This window comes from Hemiscyllium ocellatum, chromosome 12 (assembly GCF_020745735.1).
Source record: "Hemiscyllium ocellatum isolate sHemOce1 chromosome 12, sHemOce1.pat.X.cur, whole genome shotgun sequence".
In the NCBI taxonomy this organism is placed as follows: domain Eukaryota; kingdom Metazoa; phylum Chordata; class Chondrichthyes; order Orectolobiformes; family Hemiscylliidae; genus Hemiscyllium; species Hemiscyllium ocellatum.
Genome location: NC_083412.1, coordinates 48,476,025 through 48,501,529, shown reverse-complemented (window position 1 = coordinate 48,501,529; position 25,505 = coordinate 48,476,025). Strand labels below are relative to the sequence as shown.

The following is a 25,505-nucleotide window of genomic DNA, read 5'->3' as shown; positions in this document are numbered from 1 at the left end:
TTCAACAGTATATAGAGTGTATAAAATAACCGCTGAATGGTTGAACTGACACCGAATAGCTAATTTTACTTTTGTGTAATATCGCAATTCTCTGATGTGATGAAAATTTTACATTTTAATTCAGTTCAGAAATTTGTCATGATATGTTGGCTTTTTCTTTCATTCCAAGATTGAATCCAAATTAATTATTTCACTTTCTGTAATTTTTTTTAAGCTTAAAATTAAGAATTCAGTGGTTTTCACTTTTTGGTTTGCAATTGATGGAAATACCTCAGCATCATTTTCTGCCAAGCCTGCTTAACGACATAACTGTTCATGCAGCTTTGGAGATCCCCTTGACGTGGTGTCAGTTTCAAAGTCACATTGGGAAAGGGGAAGAAGGATCACTAAACCTTTGTGAACAATGTCTTCAACGTCAATGGCCAATGCCATTGTTTTGCCACCAATTGCAAATTTCCAGCCATTGTACTCAAAACCAGAATTGAAAACATGTATTTAATAGTTACTAATCAATTGGAGCTGTCAAGTGAGTTTTTTAAGCGGCAATTACAAACACAGTAATTTTATTTACAGTGAGACTAATATATGAAATAACACATTCTGGTCAGATTAGTGACTTCACCAAATAACAGTGTTGGGGTTCAGGCTTCAACAACATATTCTTGGAGCTGATAGAGGGGGTAGGTGTACAGAATTTTCAGCTTTCTGTATTTATCCATACATTTGCAGAATCATGGCTGATTTCAGAGGAAAGGGGAGTAATTACAGTGAATGAAAAACAAACAAAATGCAAATAAGTAGAAATAAGAGAGAAAATAAGACAATTAGAAAATAAAAAACATTTGGTCTATGAATAGTTGTGGTGTACCAACAGACAAAGATGAAAAAGGTCGAGAAATCTAACTCGATGCATCTCGCGACAGTTCCAAAAAATGCCAAAAAGCAATCAATAACATCAATTGAATGTTAAACCCAAGAGGTAAATTAAAACTGGAATTAGCTCTACTGTCACAAATGAGTACAGTGAAAGTTTATGAGTCACCACTTACAGTGCTGTCTTAGGTAGAAAGATACCTAGGTACAATCCTCAGTTACAGAAGATGAGAAGTGAAGTAAAAAAGGTTACATTACGGCTATACACAATATAACCATAGGTCAGAAAAACAACAAGCAAAGTTAAAAAGACAAACATCACAGTCGCTCTCCAAAGGCTCTCCACAGCAGACCAGCACAGACCAATGGTTGCCCATATTCTGCTCTGGGTCACTGGCCTCCCTGCTCTGGACGCTGGTGTCTCCGCCCACCCTGCTTCGGAAGCTGGGAGTCAGAGTCCAGGGCTGCATGTCTGAGGTCGAGAAAATGGACAAGAAAGGGAAAAAAAAATACAAAAAAGAATGGGCAAACTGAGGAGTTCCAGCTAAAGTGAGGAGTTCTAGCTAAAGTGTCCTACTTCACCGCCAATTTACCAGAACTTAGTTAAGGAAGTCATCACCAAACATTATAATGGACCAAGCAGAAGTTAGTTTTGAATTGGAACGTTTTTAGGACCATTGACACAATTATTAAGGCAATAGACTGAACAGAGCTATGAGGTTAACCACAATTTCTCATAAACTGGTGTGTCTGGCAAGAAAAGATGGACTTGGCTTTTCAGCCTAAAAGCTGATCTGGCAAATGTTTGCGGGCAATTAAATAAATAAAGAAGGTAAAGCTCAACCATCACTTTAAATAAATTTAAGCGAGTACAACAGAGAGAGAGAGAGAGAGATGTACACATTCTGACTAACAAAATTTCAATTCAGGAAATACTTCATGTGCATGTACAATCAAAAAGTAAGAGTAATTAAGGGTCAAAGCTAAGCATCCTTTAAGAAGTAATTGAAAACTGAAATGAGACTATGTTAAGATTTCTATGGATGGATGAATTAAAATGGGATTATGTCTTGCCTCATCTGTAATTATATTGCTCACTGTCAGCACTACAGACAGAATACTGAGATAGGATCTTGAATGGCCCACATACTTCCTGGTTGCCAGTCAACAGTAGCTTGGCAACTGTTAGGAAAGAAGAGATAAGTATTCCTCTGGCCACAGTATGTAGCAACACTAAATAAAATTTTCCAGGAATATTGAACAGATGGACAAATGAAATGTTTTTTTTGTCTTTCCTTTATCAGGTGAAGTGGAGCAGGAATGGGCTCCACAAGGAAATTTAGCTTCTCCTGCCCTGGGTATTATTTCCTGTGGCAAACCTTACCTAAAACCATACTTGATGAGTACTGGAGAGGATGATTCTTTACTCTATGAAGGCAGCCTCTCGTCATACAATATTGCAGTCCAGCTAGCTACAGCTTCCTATAGGTACCAGAGTGAAGCATGCAATTGAAGATTCCCAGGCTGCATGCTTAAAGGTTAAAAATCACACAACACCAGGTTTAGTTGGATGCACCCTAGTTTTTGGAGCGACGCTCCTTCATCAGGTGGTAGTGGAGGGCTCGATTGTAACACAGATTTATAGCAAAACTTTACAGTGTGATGTAACTGAAATTATACATTGAAAAATTGATTGTTAAGCCTTTCATCTGTTAGAATACAAGTGATAGTTTCATTTCTTTCATGTGTAAATTACAAAACCTTTTTTTAAAAATTGTATTCTCGGGTTAGCTGTTAACAATGGTGATAGCTAGACAATATGTCGAAGATGTTAGCCCCTTGTGTTCTGTGTCTATGACCGGATGTTTAGATTGATTCTAATCTAAAAAGTGAGATAACAGAGTTTTACTCCGAAAGCTAGTGTGCTTCCAATTAAACCTGTTAGACTATAAAATGGTGTTGTGTGATTTTTAACTTTGTACACCCCAGCCCAACACCGACATCTCCAAATCATGCTTAAAGGTTGGTATGGTTCATCACCCACTTCAGCCCTAACCCACAGAACTCCTGTCCCAAGTTATTTATTCATAAAAGGAGGCAGAATGACACAAAGGAAATATCTACAAGCCAATCATCTTAACGTACAAAAACACAACTAGGCAGACTCCAAACACAGATTTGTGAGAAAGGAATAAGTTTTAACCAATTTACTGGAGTTATTTGAAGTAACAGGTGCTGTGGATAAAGATAGTTGTGCTATATTTGAATGTCCAGAAATAATTTGTTTGTATCAAAGGTTATTTAAAAAAATTAAAGCTCAGTGTGTAAATTATTGCCATGGATACTATGATAGCCTGGCATGAAACAGGAGATAGGCAGGAAGAGGCAGTTGCCGGTTGACAAGATGCAACCATTGGGGTACCACAGGAATCGTTATAAGGCCTTAGCTTTTTACAACATATACAAATGATTTGGATTAAGGAAATGAAAGTACGTTTGACGAACTTGCTGATGACGTAAAGGTATGTTTGCTAATAGATTGTGGGAAGAACATAAGTAGGCTTCATGGATGGAGAATTTTAGAAGAGTGAAAAAAGAACAGAATCTTATTTAAATGGAGAGAAACTGAGAAAACTGTGATACAAAGAGTCTTGGGGTTTCTTGTGCATAAAACACAGAAAACCAGCACACGGGAGCTACAGGTATTCAGAAAGGCTAATGGAATGTTGGCCCTTATTTCAATAGGATTGGAGTATAAGAGAAGGGAAGTCTTACTGCAACTGTACAAGTTGCTGGTGAGATCACGTCTGGAGTACTATGAGCAGTTTTGGTCCCCTTATTTCAGAAAAGATATTATTCCATCGGAGGCTGTTCACAGAAGATTCATTATGATGACACTTAATATGTAGGGATTGTCTTATAAGCAAAGATTAAATGGTTTGGGACTCTATCCATTCAGAACAATGAGAGGTGTTATGGTTCTGTTCGCCGAGCTGGAAGTTTTTGCTGCAAACGTTTCGTTCCCTGGCTAGGGAACATCATCAGTGCTATTGGAGCCTCCTGTGAAGCGCTGCTTTGATGTTTCTTCCGGTATTTATAGTGGTTTGTTCTTGCCGCTTCCGGGTGTCAGTTTCAGCTGTAGTAGTTTGTATGTGGGGTCCAGGTCGATGTGTCTGTTGATGGATGTTCTTGCCGTTTCCGGGTGTCAGTTTCAGCTGTACTGGTTTGTATATGGGGTCCAGGTCCATGTGTCTGTTAATGGAGTTTGTGGATGAATGCCATGCCTCTAGGAATTCCCTGGCTGTTCTCTGTCTAGCTCGTCCTATGATGGTAGTGTTTTCCCAGTCAACTTCATGTTCCTGGTTGTCTGAGTGTATGGCTACTAGGGATAGCTGGTTGTGTCATTTTGTGGCTAGCTGATGTTCATGGATGCGGATTGTTAGCTTTGTTTGTCTTCCTGTTTGTCCTATATAGTATTTTGTGCAGTCCTTGCATGGTATTTTGTAAACTACGTTAGTTTGGCTCGTGCTGGCTATTGGGTCCTTTGTTCTAGTGAGTTGTTGTCTGAGTGTGGAAGTTGGCTTGTGTGCTGTTATGAGTCCTAAGGGTCGCAGTAGTCTGGCTGTCAGTTCTGAGACACTACTGACGTATGGTAGTGTGGCTAGTCCTTTTGGTTGTGGCATGTCCTTGTTCCGTGGTCTATCTCTTAGGCATCTGGTGATAAAGTTGCGTGGGTATCCGTTTTTGGCGAATACCTTGTATAGGTGTTCCTCTTCCTCTTTTCGCAGTTCTGATGTACTGCAGTGTGTTGTGGCTCTTTTGAATAGTGTCCTGATGCAGCTTCGTTTGTGTGTGTTGGGGTGGTTACTTTCATAGTTTAGGACTTGGTCTGTGTGTGTTGGTTTCTTGTGTACCCTTGTGGTGAATTCTCCGTTGGGTGTTCTCTCTACTAATACGTCTAGGAATGGGAGTTGGCTATCCTTTTCTTCTTCTCTCGTGAATCGTATTCCTGTGAGTGTGGCGTTGATGATTCGGTGTGTTTTTTCTATTTCTGTGTTTTTGATCACAATCACCTGATGAAGGAGCGTCGCTCCAAAAGCTAGAAGTAATAAGTGCTGAGTTCTGAGATCGCAGAAATTTTATATGCAAGTACAGCAGGTAACAGGAGAAAAAATAAAATATGGTTACTTATTGCAAAGGAATTTGAATACATTGTTTTGGGAGATTATGCTTCAATTTACAGGCATTAGTGTGACCATACTCAGAATACTGTGTACAACACTGGTCTCTTTACTAATGGAAGATTGGAAAGACACAGCTGGATCTGCTGTAGTTAAAAGAGGTGACTTGAAACCTAAGATTTGGAGAGGGTCTTGACAGGGTAGATTTGGAAAAAATGTTTCTTCCCATGTGAGAATCCACAACTGGGAGTCACTGTTTAAAAATAAGGAGTCACTTATTTAAGACAGTGATAGAAACAGAAAGTAGGAACTGGAGGAGGTTGTTTGAGCTATCGAGCTTGCTCTACATTCAATATGCTAATGCCTGATCCTCTACGGCTTTGCTATTCTCCAGTTCTGTAACCATATCAATGGACACATTTAGCCTCTAGAAATCTATTTCTTCCTTAAATATATTTAGTGCCTTGGCCTCCACAGCCTTCTGTGGTAGAGAATTCCACACTTTCTTACTAAAAACATTTTCCTCATCCCTGTCCATATCTTGAAGCTGTGACTCATTGTTTGTGAGCCGCTCACCAGGAGAAAACATCATTCCTATGTCCATTCTTGTCAAATTTTGGATATTTCAATGAAATCCTGTCTCATTCTTAAAAACTCAAGTGAATGCAGGCTCTGTTGACCTAAGCTTTCCTCATGTGGCAAGTCTGTAATATTAAGAAAATCAGTCCGATGCATCTACGCTGCACTTCCTCTGTGGTAAGTACATCTTTTCTTAGCAAAAAGATCAAAACTGCACACAATACCTCAGCTATGGACTCAAAAAGGCCTGTGCAGACGTAGTAAAACTTCTTTGCTTTCGTATTTAATAAATTCTCTTGCAATGAAGGCCAACAATCTATTAATGTTGTAGCTGTACAAAACTCTGGTGCAGCCGCATTTGGAGTATTGCTTATAGTTCTGGTCAGCACATTATAAGAAGGATGTGGAAGCTTTGGAAAAGGTTCAAAGGAGATTTACTAGGATGTTGCCTGGTATGGAGGGAAGGTCTTATGAGGGAAGGCTGAGGGATTTGAGGCTATTTTTGCTAGAGAGAAGAAGATTGAGAGGTGATTTAATTGAGACACACAAGATAATCAGAGGGTTAAATAGGGTGGACAGTGAGCGCTATTTCCTCAGATGGTGATGGCTAGCATGAGGGGACGTAGCTTAAAATTTTGGGGTGATAGATATAGGACAGATGTCAGAGGTAACTTCTTTACTCAGAGAGTAGTAGGGCCTGTCTACAACAGTAGTAGACTTGCCAACTTTAAGGGTATTCAAATGGTTACTGGATAAACATATGGATGTAAATTAAATAGTGTAGGTTAGATGGGCTTCGGGATTGATTTCACAGGTCAACATCGAGGGCCGAAGGGCCTGTACTGTGCTGTAATGTTCTAACTAAAAACAAAAGGAACTGTGGATACTGGAAAACAATAATTGCTGGAAAAGCTCAGTAGGTCTGTGGAGAGAAAGCAGAGTTAACATTTCAGGTCCCAGTGGAAGGTGTAATGGACCAAAAGACTTCCTTTTGTGCCCTAGCATTTGCGCAATTCGGTGAAATGTTCTGCACATTCTATTAGAAGATGTTTAGGCATTTTGCCTTTTTGACACTTCTACACTTTTCTTTGCTCGTTAGCCTTATTTGGTGCTAACCCTCTTTTCTTCTGTCTTTCACATTTCTTTTTACATTTCCATCTTTGTTTCCCTCCTTCATTTCGCCACCTAGGTTCTTGCTCCCCTGACAGTCACATTTACAATAATACAATTACAACATTTAAAAATCATCTGAATGCGTATATGAATAGGAAGAGTTTAGAGGGATATGGGCCAAGTGCTGAAAAATGGGACTAGGTTAGGATATCTGGTCAGCATAAACGAGTTGGACTGAAGGGTCTGTTTCCGTGCTGTACATCTCTATGACTTTAAGACTCTAATGAATGTATATCTGAAAATATGATATCACCCTTTTTGTGTTTCTCATGGACAGAGATTCAGGGAATGGAGATATTGCCAAAGTAATTGTAAGAGCATTGCTGAATGTCATACAAGAAATTGTAGTGGAGGAGAATGAAAATTAAGAAGTGCCAAGGGGTTGATTAAACAAACTGTTCAGCTCTAAGCAGTGGTCTCATCAATTGATCTGACCAGCCAAACTGGGTAATGTTTTTGATAGGCTGAGAAAAGACCCTTATGTGAACTATTTGAATTTCTCCCACATGACACATCATTGCAGTAGACAGAGGGATTGGAGATAGACCAGCCAATTCATGACCTTTGTATTTGACACTCTGTCTTTCTTTCAAATCTGTCAGGTTTCAAGAAGTTCCTTTATCATCTGATTTGAGGATTGCTTCTTTCATTCAAACAGATTTGCAATTTTTATATCAAATGGAAAGAAGTCACCAGACCATTCTTAACTTTATAATAATAATCACACGTAAAAAAATCAGACAACCCAAGAATTATAAGCCAAACACACACCCCAGCATTGACTGCACATTAGTCATATCAAGCTTGTTATCAAATCTGGTACATTCTGGAAAGACCTTCAGTTCAAATGCAGTACTGAGAGAGGGCTGCACTGTCAAAAGTATCAACTGTTTCACCAAAATTACATCAAACACCGATGGTAGTTTTTGCAAATACTTCATTTGTATCTGGTATCTTTGTCAATATTCATTGCACAACAAATGAAGCAGATTTTCACCTCATTAATATTGAAGTGAAGTTGGTTAATGCTCTTACAAATATGTCCTCAGGGTTGTTACAAAGGCTGAAGTAGGCAACAAAAGATGTGACCAGTTTTAAAGGATCCATTGTAAATCTATAGTTTAGCGCAAACATAACTTTTCACTTTTCCTTTCTAGGTGCTTTCCACTTCCAAAACTTAACACCCTCATGGGAAAGAACTCAGCACTTCTTCTTTACTAACAAACACATGCCCAAATTAACAATTCATCCTATTAACAAGTAACAATAATGGTCCACTAGAGGCAAGAAATCAGCTTTTTTTTAAAAAAAGGCACCTATCATCAAATTAAGAAAGTCATGAATGATGTAAAATCTATATGAGTGGAGGTAAGAAATAAGAAGGGGAAGGAGATATGGGGGAAAGTAGCCACCTAATAGGAACTGTTCCATAACATAGAGAATAAATCAGAATATAATGAGGCATGTAAAAAGGCAGTACACTAATCATAGGAGACTTTAATCTTCATGTAGATTTGTAAAATCAAATTGGCAAAGGTAGCCATGAAGAAGAATCCAAAGGTAATATTCGGGATAGTTTGCTGGAACAATATTTTGTGGATCTAAACAGGGATCAGGTTACTTTGAAGATAGCAATGTGTAATAAGACATTTTTAATAAATGATCTTAGAATAGGAGATCCTTAGGAAACAGTGATCATCATAAAGTAACAAGCAGGATAGATAAAGAAGAAGCAGTAATTGTAAAATATTTGGATTTCCAAAAGACATTTGAAAAGATAGCACACGCAGGGTTACTTAATAAGGCAAGAACTTGTGGTGCTGGGAGTAGGATATAAGCAAGGATGGAGGATTAGCTAAGTAATAGAAGACAGAGAGTGGGATAATTGGGACATTTTCAGGATAACAACCTCTAACTAGGAGAGTATCACAAGGATCAGTGTTTGGGTCACTATTATTAACAATAAATATTAATGAACTAGATGACAGAAGTGAATGTACTACTGCCAGGTATGCAGATGATAGAAAAATAGTTGGGAAAGTAAAGAGTGAAAAGCACAAAATGAGGCTACAGAGGAATAGGGAGAGATAAAATGTGTGAGCAATAATTTGGCAAACGGAATATAATGTGGGAAATGTGAAACATTGCATTGATGTATTAGCATTGAAGACAGACCAGAGAAGATTCACTAGATTGATTTTGAGTACGCAGTGGATTTTCTTATCAGGAGAGTTTGCTTACGTTGAGATGTACTCATTGCAATTTAGAAGGATGAGAGGAAACATATAAAGCTGTTAGTAGGCTTACAGGTAAATGCCAAGAGGCTACTTCCCCTTCTGTGACAATATAGGGCCAGAGATTATAGCCTCAGAGTAAAGGGTCATCCATTTAACACAAAGATGAGGAACAATTGATTCTGCCAGTGTAGCCAATCTATACATTTTTTTTTACTGGCAAAGGGGCTTTGGAGGCTGTTGTTAAGTGTATTCAAGGCAAAGAGACAGTTTTTCAAACAGTAAGGGAATCAAGGCTTATGGAGATAGGGCAATCAAGTAGAGTTGATGATTGTGAGATGAGTCATTACGTGATTGAATGGCAGTGCAGACTTGATAGCCCAATAATCTATGCCTTATCCTGCATTGAATAGTCTTACATGCTGACAACCAGTAACAAATTATTATAAACAGTCCCCAGGGCAGTGTTATGATAATAAAAATCAAATAGGGTAGGAAACAAAGGAGGAGATGAAATCAAAATGTAGTTAGATGGGAAATAATGCACCCATCCTCAAAGTGCTCACCTTTAAGAACTTGGCTTATGTTTTTAAATGTTAATAAACCCATCATAAACTTATCTAGTCACCCAGCCAATAGTTAAAAACACTGCTCGCCAGTGTTAGTGTGATAATGAAAATCAAAAAGGTGTGGAAAACAAGGGAAGGAACTAAGTTGAGTAATGTTAGAGGAGGAGACAATGCATGCCAAAGTTGTCCCTTGGAAGAATTCAGCTCGAAAATAAAGGTCAAATGATTTGGAGAGAAACTGGGAACAGGGACTCAGTTGGATTAACAGCCATAAGAAATTAAATAGCAGAACAGGTGCAAAAGGGCTGAATAGCCTTCACCTACTTCTATTAGAAAGTTTCTATCAACCTGTTCAGAGATGTTATTACACATTTTCTGAGCAGATAGGACTTGTACCCAGGGCTCCTGGCTCTGAGGTAAGTACATTACTACTAATCCCCACTCTGTCTACTCCTTTTTTCTATGTTTCCATGTTTCTACCACCTGCTCTCAATCACCTGTGGAGATAATCTATTTGAGCCTTAAAGAGATCTGCATTTCTAACTCTGACAACTACTGGTCCCATCCACTGCTCTGAAAGTACATCACAAATCCATTTAGACAAGGTGAGTTTTGAATACCTTGGCTTGGATCTTCTGATTAGTGGCAGCTGCTAATTCATCCAAAATCTTAGAAATGGCCAGCACATCTCCAAGGTGGGTCCTTTGAATATATAAAACTGGAGAAAGGTGAAGGCATACTCCCTTTTAACAGCATTAGCTGCTGTATTGGGAAGTTTTTTGAAAAATCAAATCTTTTCATGAATGACTGTGGGTCAATGAATGGATGAGTGAATAGATGTGTGGATGAATGTATGAGTGAGTGAGTGAGTAACATTCCGGAGGTTGAAATGAGCAAGTGAACTAGTTAGGTGATAAATGATCAGTAATAATCCAGTTGTTGGAGATATGGTTGGATGTTTTGGTGGTAGTTTTTCAGCCTGAGGATTAGTAAGGTGGAAGTCAGGTCTGGTCGGAGGTATGGGTAGCTCAGTGGCAGGTGGATCTGGTTGAAAGGGTAATTTGGACTTGTGAAACCTTGGGTCTGGTCGGTTGAGATCTGTGGACAGGAGGATTTGAACTCTTAATTCTCTTTTTTTTCTACCCAGGTGTGCAAACAATGGAACTTCACACTAAAGGCAATGTAACAGTAATGGAGGGTCAGTCAGTTACATTACGGTGTGACTGTTCTGAAGATGCCAAGATAGCATTAGTTGAATGGAAAAAATCCAGCAACAAAACAAAACTTGCAGTGTACAGTCCAAACGGTACACATCACCATGATAAGCGAATAAGAATGGAAGTCAACAATCATCATTCCACAATCTCAATCAAAAAAACTCTCAAAGAAGACGAGGATTGGTATTTTTGCATATTTCAGACCTTTCCAAATGGAAAACAGGAGTACAAAGTATATTTGGATGTAAATGGTAAAGGTAGAGTAAGAAAATATCTTAAATCTATAACTTGCTCTAAATGGGAACAACTTATGCAATAGTTAAAGTTATTGTTTTAATATGAGAAATTAAATATTGCATGGCTGGCTATAAGTTCACTAGTTAACATACACAAAATAGAAGGTAATGATAAAAAAAAGTGTTGAGAGATTTTTTCAGGTATTTTCATGCACTTAGTGCTAAAGACTATAGATTAGACTAGATTACTTACTTTTTCAGACTAGATTACTTACAGTGTGGAAACAGGTCCTTCGGCCCAACAAGTCCACACTGACCAGCCGAAGCGCAACCCACCGAGACCCATTCCCCTACATTTACCCCTACACCTAACACTACGGTAATTTAGCATGGCCAATTCACCTAACCTGCACATTTTTGGACTGTGGGAGGAAACCGGAACACCTGGAGGAAACCCATGCAGACACGGGGAGAATGTGCAAACTCCACACAGTCAGTCACCTGAGGCGGGAATTAAACCCGGATCTCTGGCGCTGTGAGGCAGCAGTGCTAACCACTGTGCCACTGTGCTGCCCACACCACTGTGCCACCATTCCGCCCAACCACTGTGCCATCGTGCCGCCCAACCACTATAAATGAGTTCCAACCCTCAAAATCTAGACGTACTTTTAATAGGCTAATTATTTAGTATAGTAACTTTCCCAAAGATATCCTTGGCTTTTTAGTCAGCAGGTGTACACATAGGCATTTGCTGGAGTAAAAGCTGAGACATGGTAAAAGCAGGACCCCTGCACAAACCTCACCAAAGTCAGCAGAAGCTGGAAGAGGCACCATGCTGTAAATGCCATTAGAGCTTTATGCTTCAGAATCGAAGAATCATTTCCAGGGAGAATGTTGTGTCCCTGCACCCCTCAGATCCTGAGTGAGTTTCATACCCTTCTTCAAATAGTGCCCTGAACCTTTTACTTTCACAACTAAAATACTGTTGCGGTTCTAATCACACACTATAGGAAAGAAATCTCGGAGAGGGTGCTGAGCAAAATTATCAGGATGAGGCCCAGGCTGAAGCATTTCAGTTATGGGGAGGGGCTACCTAAATTAGGGGTGTTTTCATTGAACAGAGAAAGTTGAGGCAGGATCTGATTGAGGTTTACACAATTATGAGGGATATAGACAGAATTAACAGGAATAGAATAATCCCCTTATTTGATCAAGGGGTCAATTACCAGAGGGCATAGATATAAAATAAAGGGGAAAGGATTTAAACTGGCTTTAAGAAGATATATTTTTAAGCAGAGGGTGAGTGGTAGCTAGAACTCACTGCCTGAAAGGGTGTTAGAAGCAGCAACAATTGTAGCATTTAAGAAATATTTAGCTGAACACTTGAAACATCTTAGCATTCAAGGCTACAGGGCAAGTCCTTGAAAATTAGATTAAAATAGATAGCTACTTGATGACTTATGCGACATGATTGACCAAGGAATCTCTTTTCATGGTGTAAAGCACTATGATTAGAAACTGTACTGAACCAACCATATAAATACTGTGATCACAAATGCAGTGGCTCATCTCCTGCCTCCCTAGTGTCCACCCAGAATTCACAAAGCACAAGTCATAGTATATTTTTTATTCACTTGTAGAATATGGGCATCACTGGCTGGCCAGCGTTTATTGCCAATCCCTAGGTTTCCTTGAGTAGGTAGTAGTGAGCTGTCTTCTTGACCTGCTGTAGTCCATGTGTGATGGGATACTCTCCATTTACCTGGAAGATTGTAACTCCAACCCATCTGGGACAAAGCAGCAGACATGATTGACATCCCATTCACCACCTTAAACATTCACATTTTCTATTACTACAGCACAGCAACTGCAGTGTAGCAAGTCACCAGATGTCCTGTGAAAGCAGCTTCCAAACCCACAAAATTTACCACCTTAAAGGACAAAGGCAGCAAATGGTGGATATACCACCATCTACAAATTCCCATCCATATTATTCCTGACATGGAAAAATATCTTCAATCCCTCACAGTCACTGGATCTAAATTCTGGAAAGTAATTCCTCACAACATTGTGGGTTTACCTATAATACATGGACTGCAGCGGTTCAAGAAGGTGATTGACTATCACCTTTTCAAGGGCAACTAGACAGAGATAAAAATGACAAGATTAGAGTGGCGCTAGTCAGGTAGCATCTGAGAATCAGGAAAATCGACGTTTCAGGCAGGAATGGATTGCTGATTGAAACATCAATTTTCCTGCTCCTCGGATGCTGCCTGACTTGCTGTACTTTTTCAGCACCACTCTAATCTTGTCTCTGATCTCCAGTATCTGCAGTCCTCACTTTCACCATAAATAACAAATGGTAGTCTAGCAGTAACACTCAAATCCTTAAGAGAATTTTAAAACGTGATCTGTTTTTGAGATGTTATGTAATTATACAAATAGAACCAAATTAACTCAATTGAAATTTTCAAGACAGATGTTCAGAGGCTTTTGTGAGGAAGGGTGTTGAGGGCTATGGATGAAAGACTGACCAATGAAGTTGATCAGATGTGATCTCATTGAGTTATGAAATGAGCTTGGCTTAAAGATTGACTCCAGTTCCTTTGTTTCCTGATTGTTTTTCCAGTGGCTCATAAGTTTTTGTCAGGAATTCCACACCAAATTAAAACATCTGAGTGTTGAATTTGTAAATAATAATAATATATTAGTTAATGATTAATGATGATAACAGTAGACAATTGAAACAAGTGACGATTAAGCCTTTTGTCATTAACAGATAGCATCATGTTGGAGGATCTTCATATGAGAAAAGTGCCAATATATATTTCAGGTGATAATATTATCGAAATCATGTTTCTGTAATTGTTTTCATATTTTAGCAAATACTCCTTAATTATCCCTTACATAATTATTGTTTATTATGGGAAGAATACTATATAGAATCTGTCCAGCACAAATGTAAAAAAAATGTACTAGATTCATCAAAGGGAATGTGAATATGTTAAATACTTTTGAATTTAGTGCTTCTGACTCTGCGTTATTTATTCCTGCTGCTTTATTATAACAATCTTACAAGATTCAATAATCTAGATTTGAAATCATTAACTTTTTCAATGGCTTGTCGGGATTTTGTCACATCCCAATACTTTAATTAGACTTTATAACCCATTTAATTATTATTGAGCTGCCATGGATGAATCACCACCATATACTCTTCAATAGTAGTAGTTTCCAATCCGTTTATTGAGCAGTGAGTTTGATTTTTTTTTGCTTTTAATGCAGCTAGTAAGATTTCTTGAATGTTCAGGTTGGACTTTCAGTAGTTGAATATTCCCCACCAAACATTGCAAGGAAAATGGACACTTCAAAAAACCAATAGTGAACAGAATGCCATTTTACAATGATTTTGCATTAACTTTTTACCATTATTTCTCTGTTTTAGTTGTTGGAGCAGCAGTTGCGCTTATGATAATTGTACTGGTTATATGGAAAAAGAAGAGAAAACCAGCAGTTAAAGGTGAGTAAAACAGTTATATGGCAATGACAAAATCCATTTTATTCGCTCTTTCACTTCAAAAAAGTAATTAGCAACTGACAAAGCGTACACTCGCAACATTCAAATGTCTGCATCTCTGCCATTTCTGGCCTTCTGGACACACTGGCTGTAGAAAGTCTGGTGTAGATAGTCCTTCAAGAATGCTGAGCTGGGCTTTAGTGTTGCTTCCACATGGGCCAGATAATTACAGTGCTTTCCCCAAAAAGATCACTTGCAATGCTGGAATCAGTAGGACCTTTCTTTTTAAGAAGTATCCAACTATTGTTTGGACTCATCACCTTGATGTTATTTGTTCTGAGGCAGGTCCTTGACAAGAATCTTGTGTCAATCATCAGCAATGCAATGGGTAGTGTTGTTGACAGTGCTATCAAGTGACGCTTAATTTGCAACCACATGCCCACCCATGCTCAGTTTGTGTCCTATCAAACTCTAGGCTCAGTGTTGGCTTTTATAGGTCCAGTGAAACCATCCACCACAGTGGCAGATGGCACTCACCAACTTAAAGATGGGCACATCATCACGGAGTTAGACTACCACTCCATGCCCCAGCAGGAAGTCACCCCTTATGGAGTAGCCATCGAACTGGAAAGACCACAATGCCATACAGGTGCAGTGGCCACATGCTGGGACTATAGACAGTTCTGATGAAGAGAAACCTGGACTTAATCTCCTTCTCCTCACCATAAAGTCAGTGTTCAAGGTATTTGCTGATGATTGCACAACATTCATAGCAGTCACAAATCCTCAGGTAGTGGGATGATCCATTCCTGAAAGAGCAAAATGATATTCAGTCTTTGGCTGACAAGTGCTAGTAGGTGAGCAGCTCCAGCGAGACAGAATCTAAACCTGTCTCTTGGTATTTAATGCAGGTACCTTCAATGAATCCCTGACTATCCAGACCCTGAGATTATTATCAATTAGAAACTGGACCAGCAGTATGAATGTATGGTGAGAAGAGCAGGCCAGAGGCGAGTGATTCTACAGAAAATAACTCTCCTTCTAATTCTCTGAGGCCTGTCCAGCAACTATGATGTACAAATCAGGACTATGCTAAATTATTTTTTGCTTGCATGGATGGGTGCAGGTCAAATCTCAATACCATCCAAGATAAAGTAACAAAGGTGAATCAGCACATCATCATCCATCTTTAATCATTCACTGCTTCTATCACTGTCAGCAACAGTTTGTTATACCTACAAGATGCAATGCAGCACCTTACTGAATTTCCATCAACAATACTTAAAAGAGAGCAAGGGTAGCTAATGCATTGAAACACCACCATCTTTCAACTGTACATCCATTCCTTCACTACAGCTGAGTCAAAACCCTGGAATTCCATTCCTGATAGCAACGTACCAACAGCAATGGATTTCAGCAGTTCTGATTAGATTAGATTACTTACAGTGTGGAAACAGGCCCTTCAGCCCGACAAGTCCGCACCTACCCACCAAAGCGCAACCCACTCAGACCCGTTCCCCTACATTTACCCCTTCACATAACACTACAGGCAATTTAGCATGGACAATTCACCCAACCTGCACATTTTTTTTGGACTGTGGGAGGAAACCGGAGCACCCGGAGGAAACCCACACAGACACGGGGAGAATGTGCAAACTCCACACAGTCAATCGCCTGAGGCGGGAATTGAACCCGGATCTCTGGTGCTGTGAGGCAGCAGTGCTAACCACTGTACCACCCATTAAGTTTAAAAAGATCACAACCACCATCTCAAGAAATATTACAGACGTAAACCCAACTGCAACATTGCTAACAATGCCATATCCCATGAACAAATTAAAAATGGTGTTCTATGCCAGAATTCATGAAGACAGAATCAGGCCTTCAGTGGAAGGTACACATTGGGAAGATAATGGCATAGTGATATTATCACTGGACTAATAACCCAGAGATTCAGGTAATGTTTTGGATTTGAATCCCACTTGATAGCTTTAATGAACTAGAAACATTTTGGAAATAAAATCTAATCTTATTGATTGTTGTAAAAACTAATCTGATTCACTCATTTCCTTTTGTGAAGGAAAACTGCCATCCGTAACCTGGTCTGGCCTACTTATGAATCCACACCCAGAGCAATGTGGTTGCCTCTTTACTGAAATGTCCTATGGTCATTGAATTGGGTCTAACTGCTAAAGAGCCTCTAAAAAGGAAACAAAATCAGACAGGCCACCTAGTATATGTCTATGCACCGAAATGACAATGGTAAAAATATGCTACAGAAATTCACCGAGGCTCCCTAGTTTCTTCCCAACTCATGGCCATTACCATTCCAAAGGACAACTACAGACAAATTCATGGGATCACCTCCACTTGCAAATGCCTCTTCAAGTCACTGACCATCCTGACTTGGGAATTTTCTCCAGTCATTCACAGTTTTTGGGTCAAATTCCTCCTCCAACAGCATTGAGAATATACCAACACCAAATGGACTTCTGTAATTTAAGAAGGCAGCTGAATTCTAGCTTCTCAAGGGCAATTGGAAGTGGACAATAAACACTGGTTCAGCCATGATATTGTGAATGACTAAATTAGAAAACAAGCTGCAGATTTCACCAAACTTAATGAGTAAACAAGCCTCCGAATACTTTTTGCAAATCTCGTAACAGCCAATTAAATTCAAAGTAGTGCTGAAGACTTTAAGTAGCGTGAGTGAAAAGTGTCGTGTGTGTTACTGAACAATGTTTCAGCTTTGCAAAGTCAACAGACAGCATTTTCAGAAACTGTTCATTGAAAATACCATTGTTGACATCAAACCAATATCACACATTGACTGATATGATAATCATCTGCTCTTGCTTATTTCTGGTGCTCATTCCCAGCATCCATGCTAATAATCTAACCCAAGGCTTGTAACAGAGATGTGCGTGCAAGGTGTAGATACCCTTGTTGACCCAAAAGGTATTGAATGTATGAAGATTACAATCAGATTTAGAAGCCATTTTGTTGGCTAATTTTTTTGCCAATCTCCTCTTGCCTGACTCAAATTGCTAGTCCTCATGTGTCAGCCTAATTACTAAATGTTAGCAGACTGTTTGACAGTTCTAACATCATAACTGATACTTTTCTTATCCTGTGTTCCCACGCCTTCCAGCATCCACTATCAGCTTTCAATCAGGAGAGAAAATCTCGTTCAAATCTCTTAACCTTTTAAATCTTGATGCATTGAAGTCCTTCAATTGCAATCTCAGTTGAGATTAAATAATTCATTTAAAAACCTTACCAATGGTTTTACAAATGTCCATACTTTTTGGAAAGCATTGTTTCCAAAACTATTTTTCAAGGCACCCCATTTTCGTATCTGAAATTGAAAATTACTTCTGACACCAGCAAAAACAAAACGGCAGACAGGCAGGAGTCTGGGACAACAAGCCAGGCAGCACCAGGAGCTAGAGAAGTTGACATTTTGGGTTTAACCCTTCTTCAGAACTGAAGGAGGGTTCCACCCAAACCATCGACTTCTCTACCTCCTGATGCTGCCTGCCTTTCTGCGTTCTTCCAGCCTCCTGCCTGTTCACTTTGGATTCCAGCATCTGTAGTATTTTTGATTCAAAGCAAAACAGCAAGCAGCATAGTATCATTTAGTAAATAATTCTCAACGATTATGTACTATAAATAAACACATAATACCACATTTTGTAGTTATGAAAATTGACACTTTAGGTTGCATTGCAAAAATGATATTATTTTGGGCACTCATATGGGTTTCAGCCAAATTCTCCATGTTCCCCAGTGACAAAGACTTAGTGATGCCCCTCACCCATCACAAATAAATACAGTTTGTCCCCAACACTCCTCATCTCCAAACCCGTAGTGAGCAGCCTCTCAGACCAAGTGCCCACCTCCTCCCCAGTCACAGATGGCTTACAGCGCAGAAGGAAGCCATTCAACCCCTCGTCCCTGCACCCTTCTTTCAAATGGGTATCATTACTTAGTGTCAATCTCTTGTTTTTACCCCATACTGCTACAAATTATTTTATCCAAACAATCATTCAATGCCCTTTTGAATGCCTCCACTACACGTCCCGGCAGTGCATTCTGTAACATACTACTTGCTGAATGTAATTGTTTATTGTCATATAACCTTTATTTCTTTTACAACCCCTCTTCCCAACTATTCCTCCTTCACACATTGAATAACCTCCTTCCCATTCCCGTCTTCCACCACTCACTCACTTACCATCCCATCTCCCCTCTCTCCTAATTTGGTCTAGTTGCCGATATCTGTAAATGAGAGTTTCCAGTATCTGTGAATGTAGTCAGCAGACTGTACAACATGCAAATAGGAGGAGAAACACAGTCAGGTTTGTGGCTGCCACTCACGTTCATTGTTCAGTCATTGAACTTCATCGTTTCCACAGTCACATGATGTCAGAGTTACACTTGCAAGTCTCTTGTTGCATAGAGTTGGCGCACAATGTGCTCACTTGAAGTGTTTATGATCCAACACTAATTGTGTTTGTTGGAAGTGATCCAATGAGTTCAGGGCTACCCTGCCTGAACATCTAGACTAGGCAGCCTCCTAATCACAGTTGCCATTGCTGCTTGGAGGATGAGGAGCTCATCTCCAAATGCGACCTCTGAGACTCAATTAGAGGTGGCAGCCCACAGTCTGGCAACCCTTTGGTTTGAGAATGGCTGTACTCAGGATTGGGAAAAGCTGACAATGATATTTTCCAGGGAAGCAAATATTGGTTTGATTTGATTCGGTATCTGTGGCTTCATCTATCCATACATATTGCTTATAATTTACAACTAAGTGTGGATCATCATATTTTCTTATTTTTAAAACCTTTGAGAAGAGTTCTGTGAAGTATAATAATGTGAGAAACTAACCTGCTGATGATCTGATTGCTTTGTGCTTCATTATAAAAAAAAGATTGGTTTTTCACACTCTGCTTTCTCGTGTCTGACAAGACAGATTCTCATTGTCAAAATTATTTTGCAGGAGGAAATCAAAAGAATAAGCAAGCCAAATTAATTATTTATCTTAATGGATTATAGAAAATCAGCAGTAATCGAATCTGTCATAATATCAGAGTGAAGGACCAAACCTTTAGAACAGAGAGATGGGGAAGAATTTCTTTAGCCAGAGGGTGGTTAATCTGTGGATTTCTTTGCCAAGCCATTGAGAGTATTAAAGACAGAGATAGATAGGTTCATGATTGGTAGGGGGTCAATGTTGTAGTGAGAATGGAGTTGAGAAACGTATCAGCCATGATCAAATAGTAGTGCAGGTTTGATGAGCCGAATGGCCTAACTATGCTCCTAAGCCTTATTGTCGATGGTCAACCTACCTCATAAAATGATATTAACCAAGCATTACAATTACACCCATCTCCACAATTGTCACTCATGTAATCTCCAGGGAAAGGCAAACAAAGCTAATCAGGAGGATAAGAAATCTGAAAAGTTGTCTTATTATCCTTACAGGAAATTTGAATACATTCAGGAGTCTATATACATCATATCCTGATTGGTATGTTATTAATCATTCATTAGGCACAATTTGCTTCCTACATGGAACTAGTCTAATACCCTTTAGAAGACATTTACCGCATGAGCCAGTAGCTTGGCCTAATATTCTCTTGGAAAATAATTATTTTACATCTAGATTTGCTCTACTCTTACATAACTTTTATGTTTCACTGAGGAGAGGAATATGATGAATCTTGAGATTAGAGATAGAAGTTTGATTAGTCTAGATCACATTGACATAAGTAGGGAAGATGTGTTGGGTAGGCTAGAGGTTATTAAGGTGGACAAATCCCCAGGACCGGATGGGATCTAACCCAGGTTGCTGAGGGAGGCAAGAGAGGAAATAGCTGGGGCCCTGACAGATATCTTTGTGGCATCCTTAAACACAGGTGAGGTGCCGGAGGACTGGAAGGTTGCTCATGTTTTCCCCCTGTACAAGAAGGGAAGTAGGGATATTTCGGGTAACTACAGACCAGTGTGCCTGACATTGATGGTAGGAAGCTGAAAATGTGTTGCTGGAAAAGCGCAGCAGGTCAGGCAGCATCCAAGGAGCAGGAGAATCGACATTTCGGGCATGAGCCCTTTTCCAGCAACACATTTTCAGCTCTGATCTCCAGCATCTGCAGTCCTCACTTTCTCCATCGATGGTAGGAAAGTTGCTGGAGAGGATACTGAGGGATAGGATCTATTTATATTTAGAAAAGAATGGGCTTATCAGTGATAGGCAACATGGTTTTGTGCATGGGAGATCATGCCATACTAATTTAATAGAGTTCTTCGAGGAAGTGACAAAGTTGGTAGATGAAGAAAGGGCTGTTGATGTCATATGCATGGACTTTAGTAAGGTGTTTGATAAGTTTCCCCATGGTAGATCAATGGAGAAAGTGAAGTCACATGGTGTGCAGGGAGGTCTAGCTAGGTGAATAAAGAAGTGGTTGAGCAACAGGAGACAGAGAGTAGTAGTTGAAGGGAGTTTGTCAAAATGGAGAAAGGTGAGCATTGGTGTTCTACAGGGGTCAATGTTGGGGCCACTGTTGTTTGTAATATACATAAATGATCTGGAAGAGGACACTGTGGTATGATCGGCAAGTTTGCAGATGACACGAAGGTCGGTGGAGTAGCAGAAAGCATAACAGACTGTCAAAGATTACAGGAGGTTATAGATAGACTGGAGAGTTGGGCAGAAAAGTGGCAGATTGATTTCAATCCAGACAAATATGAGGTGATGCTTTTATGCAAGACTAATTCTAGAGCAAATTATACAATGAATGGAAGAGCCTTGGGAAAAGTTGATGGGCAGAAAGTTCTGGGAGTGCAGGTCAATTTTACCCTGAAGGTTGCTGCACAGGTGGACAGATTAGCAAGTCATATTAAAATTGTACAAGACATTGATTCGGCTGCATTTAGAATACTGTGTACAGTTCTGGTCACCACATTACCAAAAGGATGTGGAAGCTTTGGAGAAGGTGCAGAGAAGGTTTACGAGGATGTTGCCTGGTATGGAAGGTGCTAGCTACGAAGAGAGGTTGATTAGGTTGGGTTCATTTTCTTTAGAAAAAAGGAGATTAAAGGGGGACCTGATTGAGGTTTACAAAATCATGAAGGGTATAGACTGAGTGGATAGAGACAAGCTTTTTCCCGGGGTGAAGGATTCAATAACGAGAGGTCATGCATTCAAGGTGAGAGGTGGAAAGTTTAAGGGGGATACATGTGGGAAGTACTTCAGACAGAGGGTGGTGGGCATCTGGAATGTGTTGCCAGCAGGGGTGGTAGAGGCAGGCATGGTAGACTCATTTAAGATGCATGAGTAGGTGGGAAGCAGAGGGATACATATGTTTAGGAATTGACTGACAGGTTTAGACAGTACATTTGGATCAGCTCAGGGTTGGAAGGGCCGAAGGGCCTGTTCCTGGGCTGTAAATTTTCTTTGTTCTTTGTTCTTTAATATCTGATCTTTTGAAATTTAACTACTGGATTTATCTCTTTCAAATGTGTTATGACCCCAGAAGAGATCACCAAATGATGTTATGATTAGATTAGATCAGATTACTTACAGTGTGGAAACAGGCCCTTCGGCCCAACAAGTCCACACCGACCCGCTGAAGCGCAACCCACCCATACCCCTTACCTAACACTATGGGCAATTTAGCATGGCCAATTCACCTGACCTGCACATCTTTGGACTGTGGGAGGAAACCGGAGCCCCCGGAGGAAACCCACGCAGACACGGGGAGAACGTGCAAACTCCACACAGTCAGTCGCCTGAGGCGGGAATTGAACCCAGGTCCCTGGCGCTGTGAGGCAGCAGTGCTAACCACTGTGCCACCGTGATTAGAGATCAGGCTGCCAACTGCACATTATCTGATTAGACAACAGTAACCTTTATTCTTAAAGCATAGAAAAGGTGAGATCCTTGGACTTAAGAAAAAAAGCTCAGCAACTTTCCCACGACAGTACTAAAATGATGGGTTATCAAATCTCATTAAAATTCATACGTATTTACCATTACTCAGTTTTAATGATCTGGCCTTGAAACACCCTGTCAAGAGCCATTCTTTCATGGACTGCCTCAATAACTGCTCTTGTTTTGGTCAATCACCCTCCTCTCCAATACTTACACTGTCCTAGACTCAAACTGCTCTCTCTCCAGTATTCATTTCCAAGCAGAAATCCAACTCTTCACCAATAACTAGCTTCACCAAACCAGGCAGTCCCTGGACTTTCCTTGAGCTCTAATCTGCTCAGTTGTATGAAGCAAGTACTAATTACAGAATTTTAAACCCAAACAGCTCTGAAATGTTAACACTTTCATCTTCTTCTCAGCTTCTGACAGATTTGGATATACAGGAAATGGATTTCATCATCAGAGGAAAAGAATTAACAGTTTTGAATACATCTTTTGAACCACTGCACAGTCTAAGCAGTTCTAAGGGGAATGGACCCAACTTTTCTGCATAATATTGCTTTTCAAATTCAAAATAATTCTTGTATCCATCTTTTGGGCTTGTTCTGAGAATTATACAGTGCCCCACCGTGAGAGCAAGTCTGTGAAATTCCCGATTGAGTTCAACTAGACCTTGTACAAGGAAAAAGGCGAATCCCCAATTTAATATTAATAGCTTGCATTCTATTAAGTCTATTTTCTTTCGCTATGATTTTTTGGTATTGGTCACAAACCTCTTATTGAGAAACAATAACACCAAGATCCTTTGTCTTTACATTTATTTAATATAGTGCATGTAGCACCCAAGTGAAAGTGGAAGATTCAAGTTGAAGAAGTTGATCCTTTTCTTCAGAATATTTGCATTCAGTTATAAAAATCACTTTTCCTGTGTACATTTGACTGTCACATAAATGTTCATGTCATCTTTAAATTATGGACCATTCCCGTAAAATCTGTATCTAGGTCATATCTGAAAAAACCCAATGATCTCTGAGGGATATTACTGACAACTATTATGTTTAAGAATATGATCTAATAATCATTTCCTCATTTAATGGCAAGGAACCATAAAGAAAAGATCCCACCCCCCCCCCCCAAAAAAAATGCATTATCTTCTATAGTTTTGTGTTTACCTTCTTTTGTTTCATGGGACAACATTGCTGAACTCAGTAAATGGCCAAGAATAGTAACATGATTATATTTGCAAAAGCATCTGATCCTGTTGCATTACACAGACCTACAGCTGTAGCTGACACAAAGGACTTGGTGGTGAGCCTTCTGCTTCCAGTCAGTGATAAGGGAACAATCAACATCATTATGTCAAAATAATCAATAATTCTTTTACAGTTACCTCACCAACTCATAATGGAAACTCTACTGGGGGAGGTAGAGTTAGTTGGCATATTGATCTTCGAATTTGTCCAGCAAGATTGGTCATCAGTAGTTGAATTGCCTATGACTGAAAGCTAGGATAGTTGAATGGTTTAAATAAACAGCGCTGCAATTCTACTGGTGTTTGACCTCCACAGAGAAAACAGGACTCCAGGCTGAGTTTGCAACCTGCCTCAGAGCCATTGGCTTTGTCTCCACGTTGCAGGTTGGAATAAAGCCTAAAGTTCACCTGCAAGAAAAAAAAACAGGCTTAGCTCATCGAGGAAACGATTGTTGAGGAAGGACTTCAGAGAAAGTTGTAACTCAAGTGAATTATTCAATGGGATTATTCAAAACTTATCACAACCTATTTTATTTCCTATCCTGTCTTCCTTAATTACATGGAGTGCTTGTATATGTGTCTGGTTCACAAAAGCTTCTTTGATTTCATCTCAAAGGATTTTTTACCATAGGTTTATCGCAAAAATTGGAATCCAAAAACATGGGTTGAGGGAACATCCTTCAAACAATAACAAAGTGCTGGAGAAAGTCAGCAGGTCTGGAAGATCTGTGGAGAGAGAAACAGAGAAACAGAGTTAACATTTCGAGTCTGGTGATCCTTTCAACACATTCTGAAATATCACAATGAAGCCTTTCTCTGCATTTGCTCTTAAAGTGATCTATGGATTCTATTAGCTTCTGTCTAAATGACATGCATTCTCTTGATGAATATGGAAGTTTAATCTGGTACTGAATTAGTCTTCCGATCAGGGCCATATCTTTTAGGCACCTTTTACCACCTTAGTTATTAGTCCTGATGTTTTCTATCCTGTGGTTTCATCTTCAATTCCCAAGTAAATTTTAATGGCTTGTTTCTCAGTATCAGATACCCAAATCTAGAAGTCATAACTCTGAATACTGATTAATCATTTTGAATTCTATTAGGACATCTGTTGTGTTCCAATTAGAGCACTTTGAAGACATTCCGGCATTATGTCATCAACCACATTTTCCTTGCTTTACATCAACCTAACACAGAACTTGATCACTTGTTTTTCTCAAAACAAGTTAAACTAGTTTCTCCATAGAAACATAGAGAATACTTGCAGCAGTAGACCATTTGGTCTTTGAGCCTGCACTGCCATTCAATAGGATCATAGCTGATCATGCAATCTCAGTATCCCATTCCCATTTTCTCTCCATGCCCCTTGATCCATTTAGCCATGTCCAGATCCCTTGTGAATATATCTAATGAACTGGCCCCAACAGCTTCCTGTGGGAGAGAATTCCACAGGTTCACAACTCTATGAGTGAAGAAATTCGTCCTTATCTCAGTCCTGAATAGCTTACCCCTTATTCTTAGAATGTGATCTCTTGATCTGGACTTCCCCAACATTGGGAACATTCTTCCCAGATCTAGCCTCTACAGTTACATCAGGATTTTGTGTGTTTTTATGAGAACCCCCCCCCCCCCCTTATTCTTCTAAATTCCAGTGAGCACAAGCCCAGTCAATCCAATTTTTCCTCATATGTCAGTCCTGCCATCCTGGGAGTCAGTCTAGTCACCTTTCACTAGA

General features: G+C 39.6%; 1 protein-coding gene across 3 annotated transcripts in view; it reads left to right on the top strand.

The window, feature by feature from the left end:
- LOC132820741 (T-cell immunoreceptor with Ig and ITIM domains-like) overlaps positions 1-25,505 on the top strand; it is a 67,062-nt gene that overhangs the window by 4,106 nt on the left and 37,451 nt on the right. For 2 of the 3 annotated variants that reach the window (XM_060833011.1, XM_060833010.1), the window contains exons 2-4: positions 10,757-11,083; positions 13,842-13,895; positions 14,508-14,582. In XM_060833011.1, the coding sequence (XP_060688994.1) occupies positions 10,757-11,083; positions 13,842-13,895; positions 14,508-14,582 (456 nt within the window). Of the gene's footprint in view, positions 1-10,114; positions 10,215-10,756; positions 11,084-13,841; positions 13,896-14,507; positions 14,583-25,505 lie in introns of all 3 variants that reach the window. The other variant, XM_060833012.1, reaches the window with a different exon arrangement.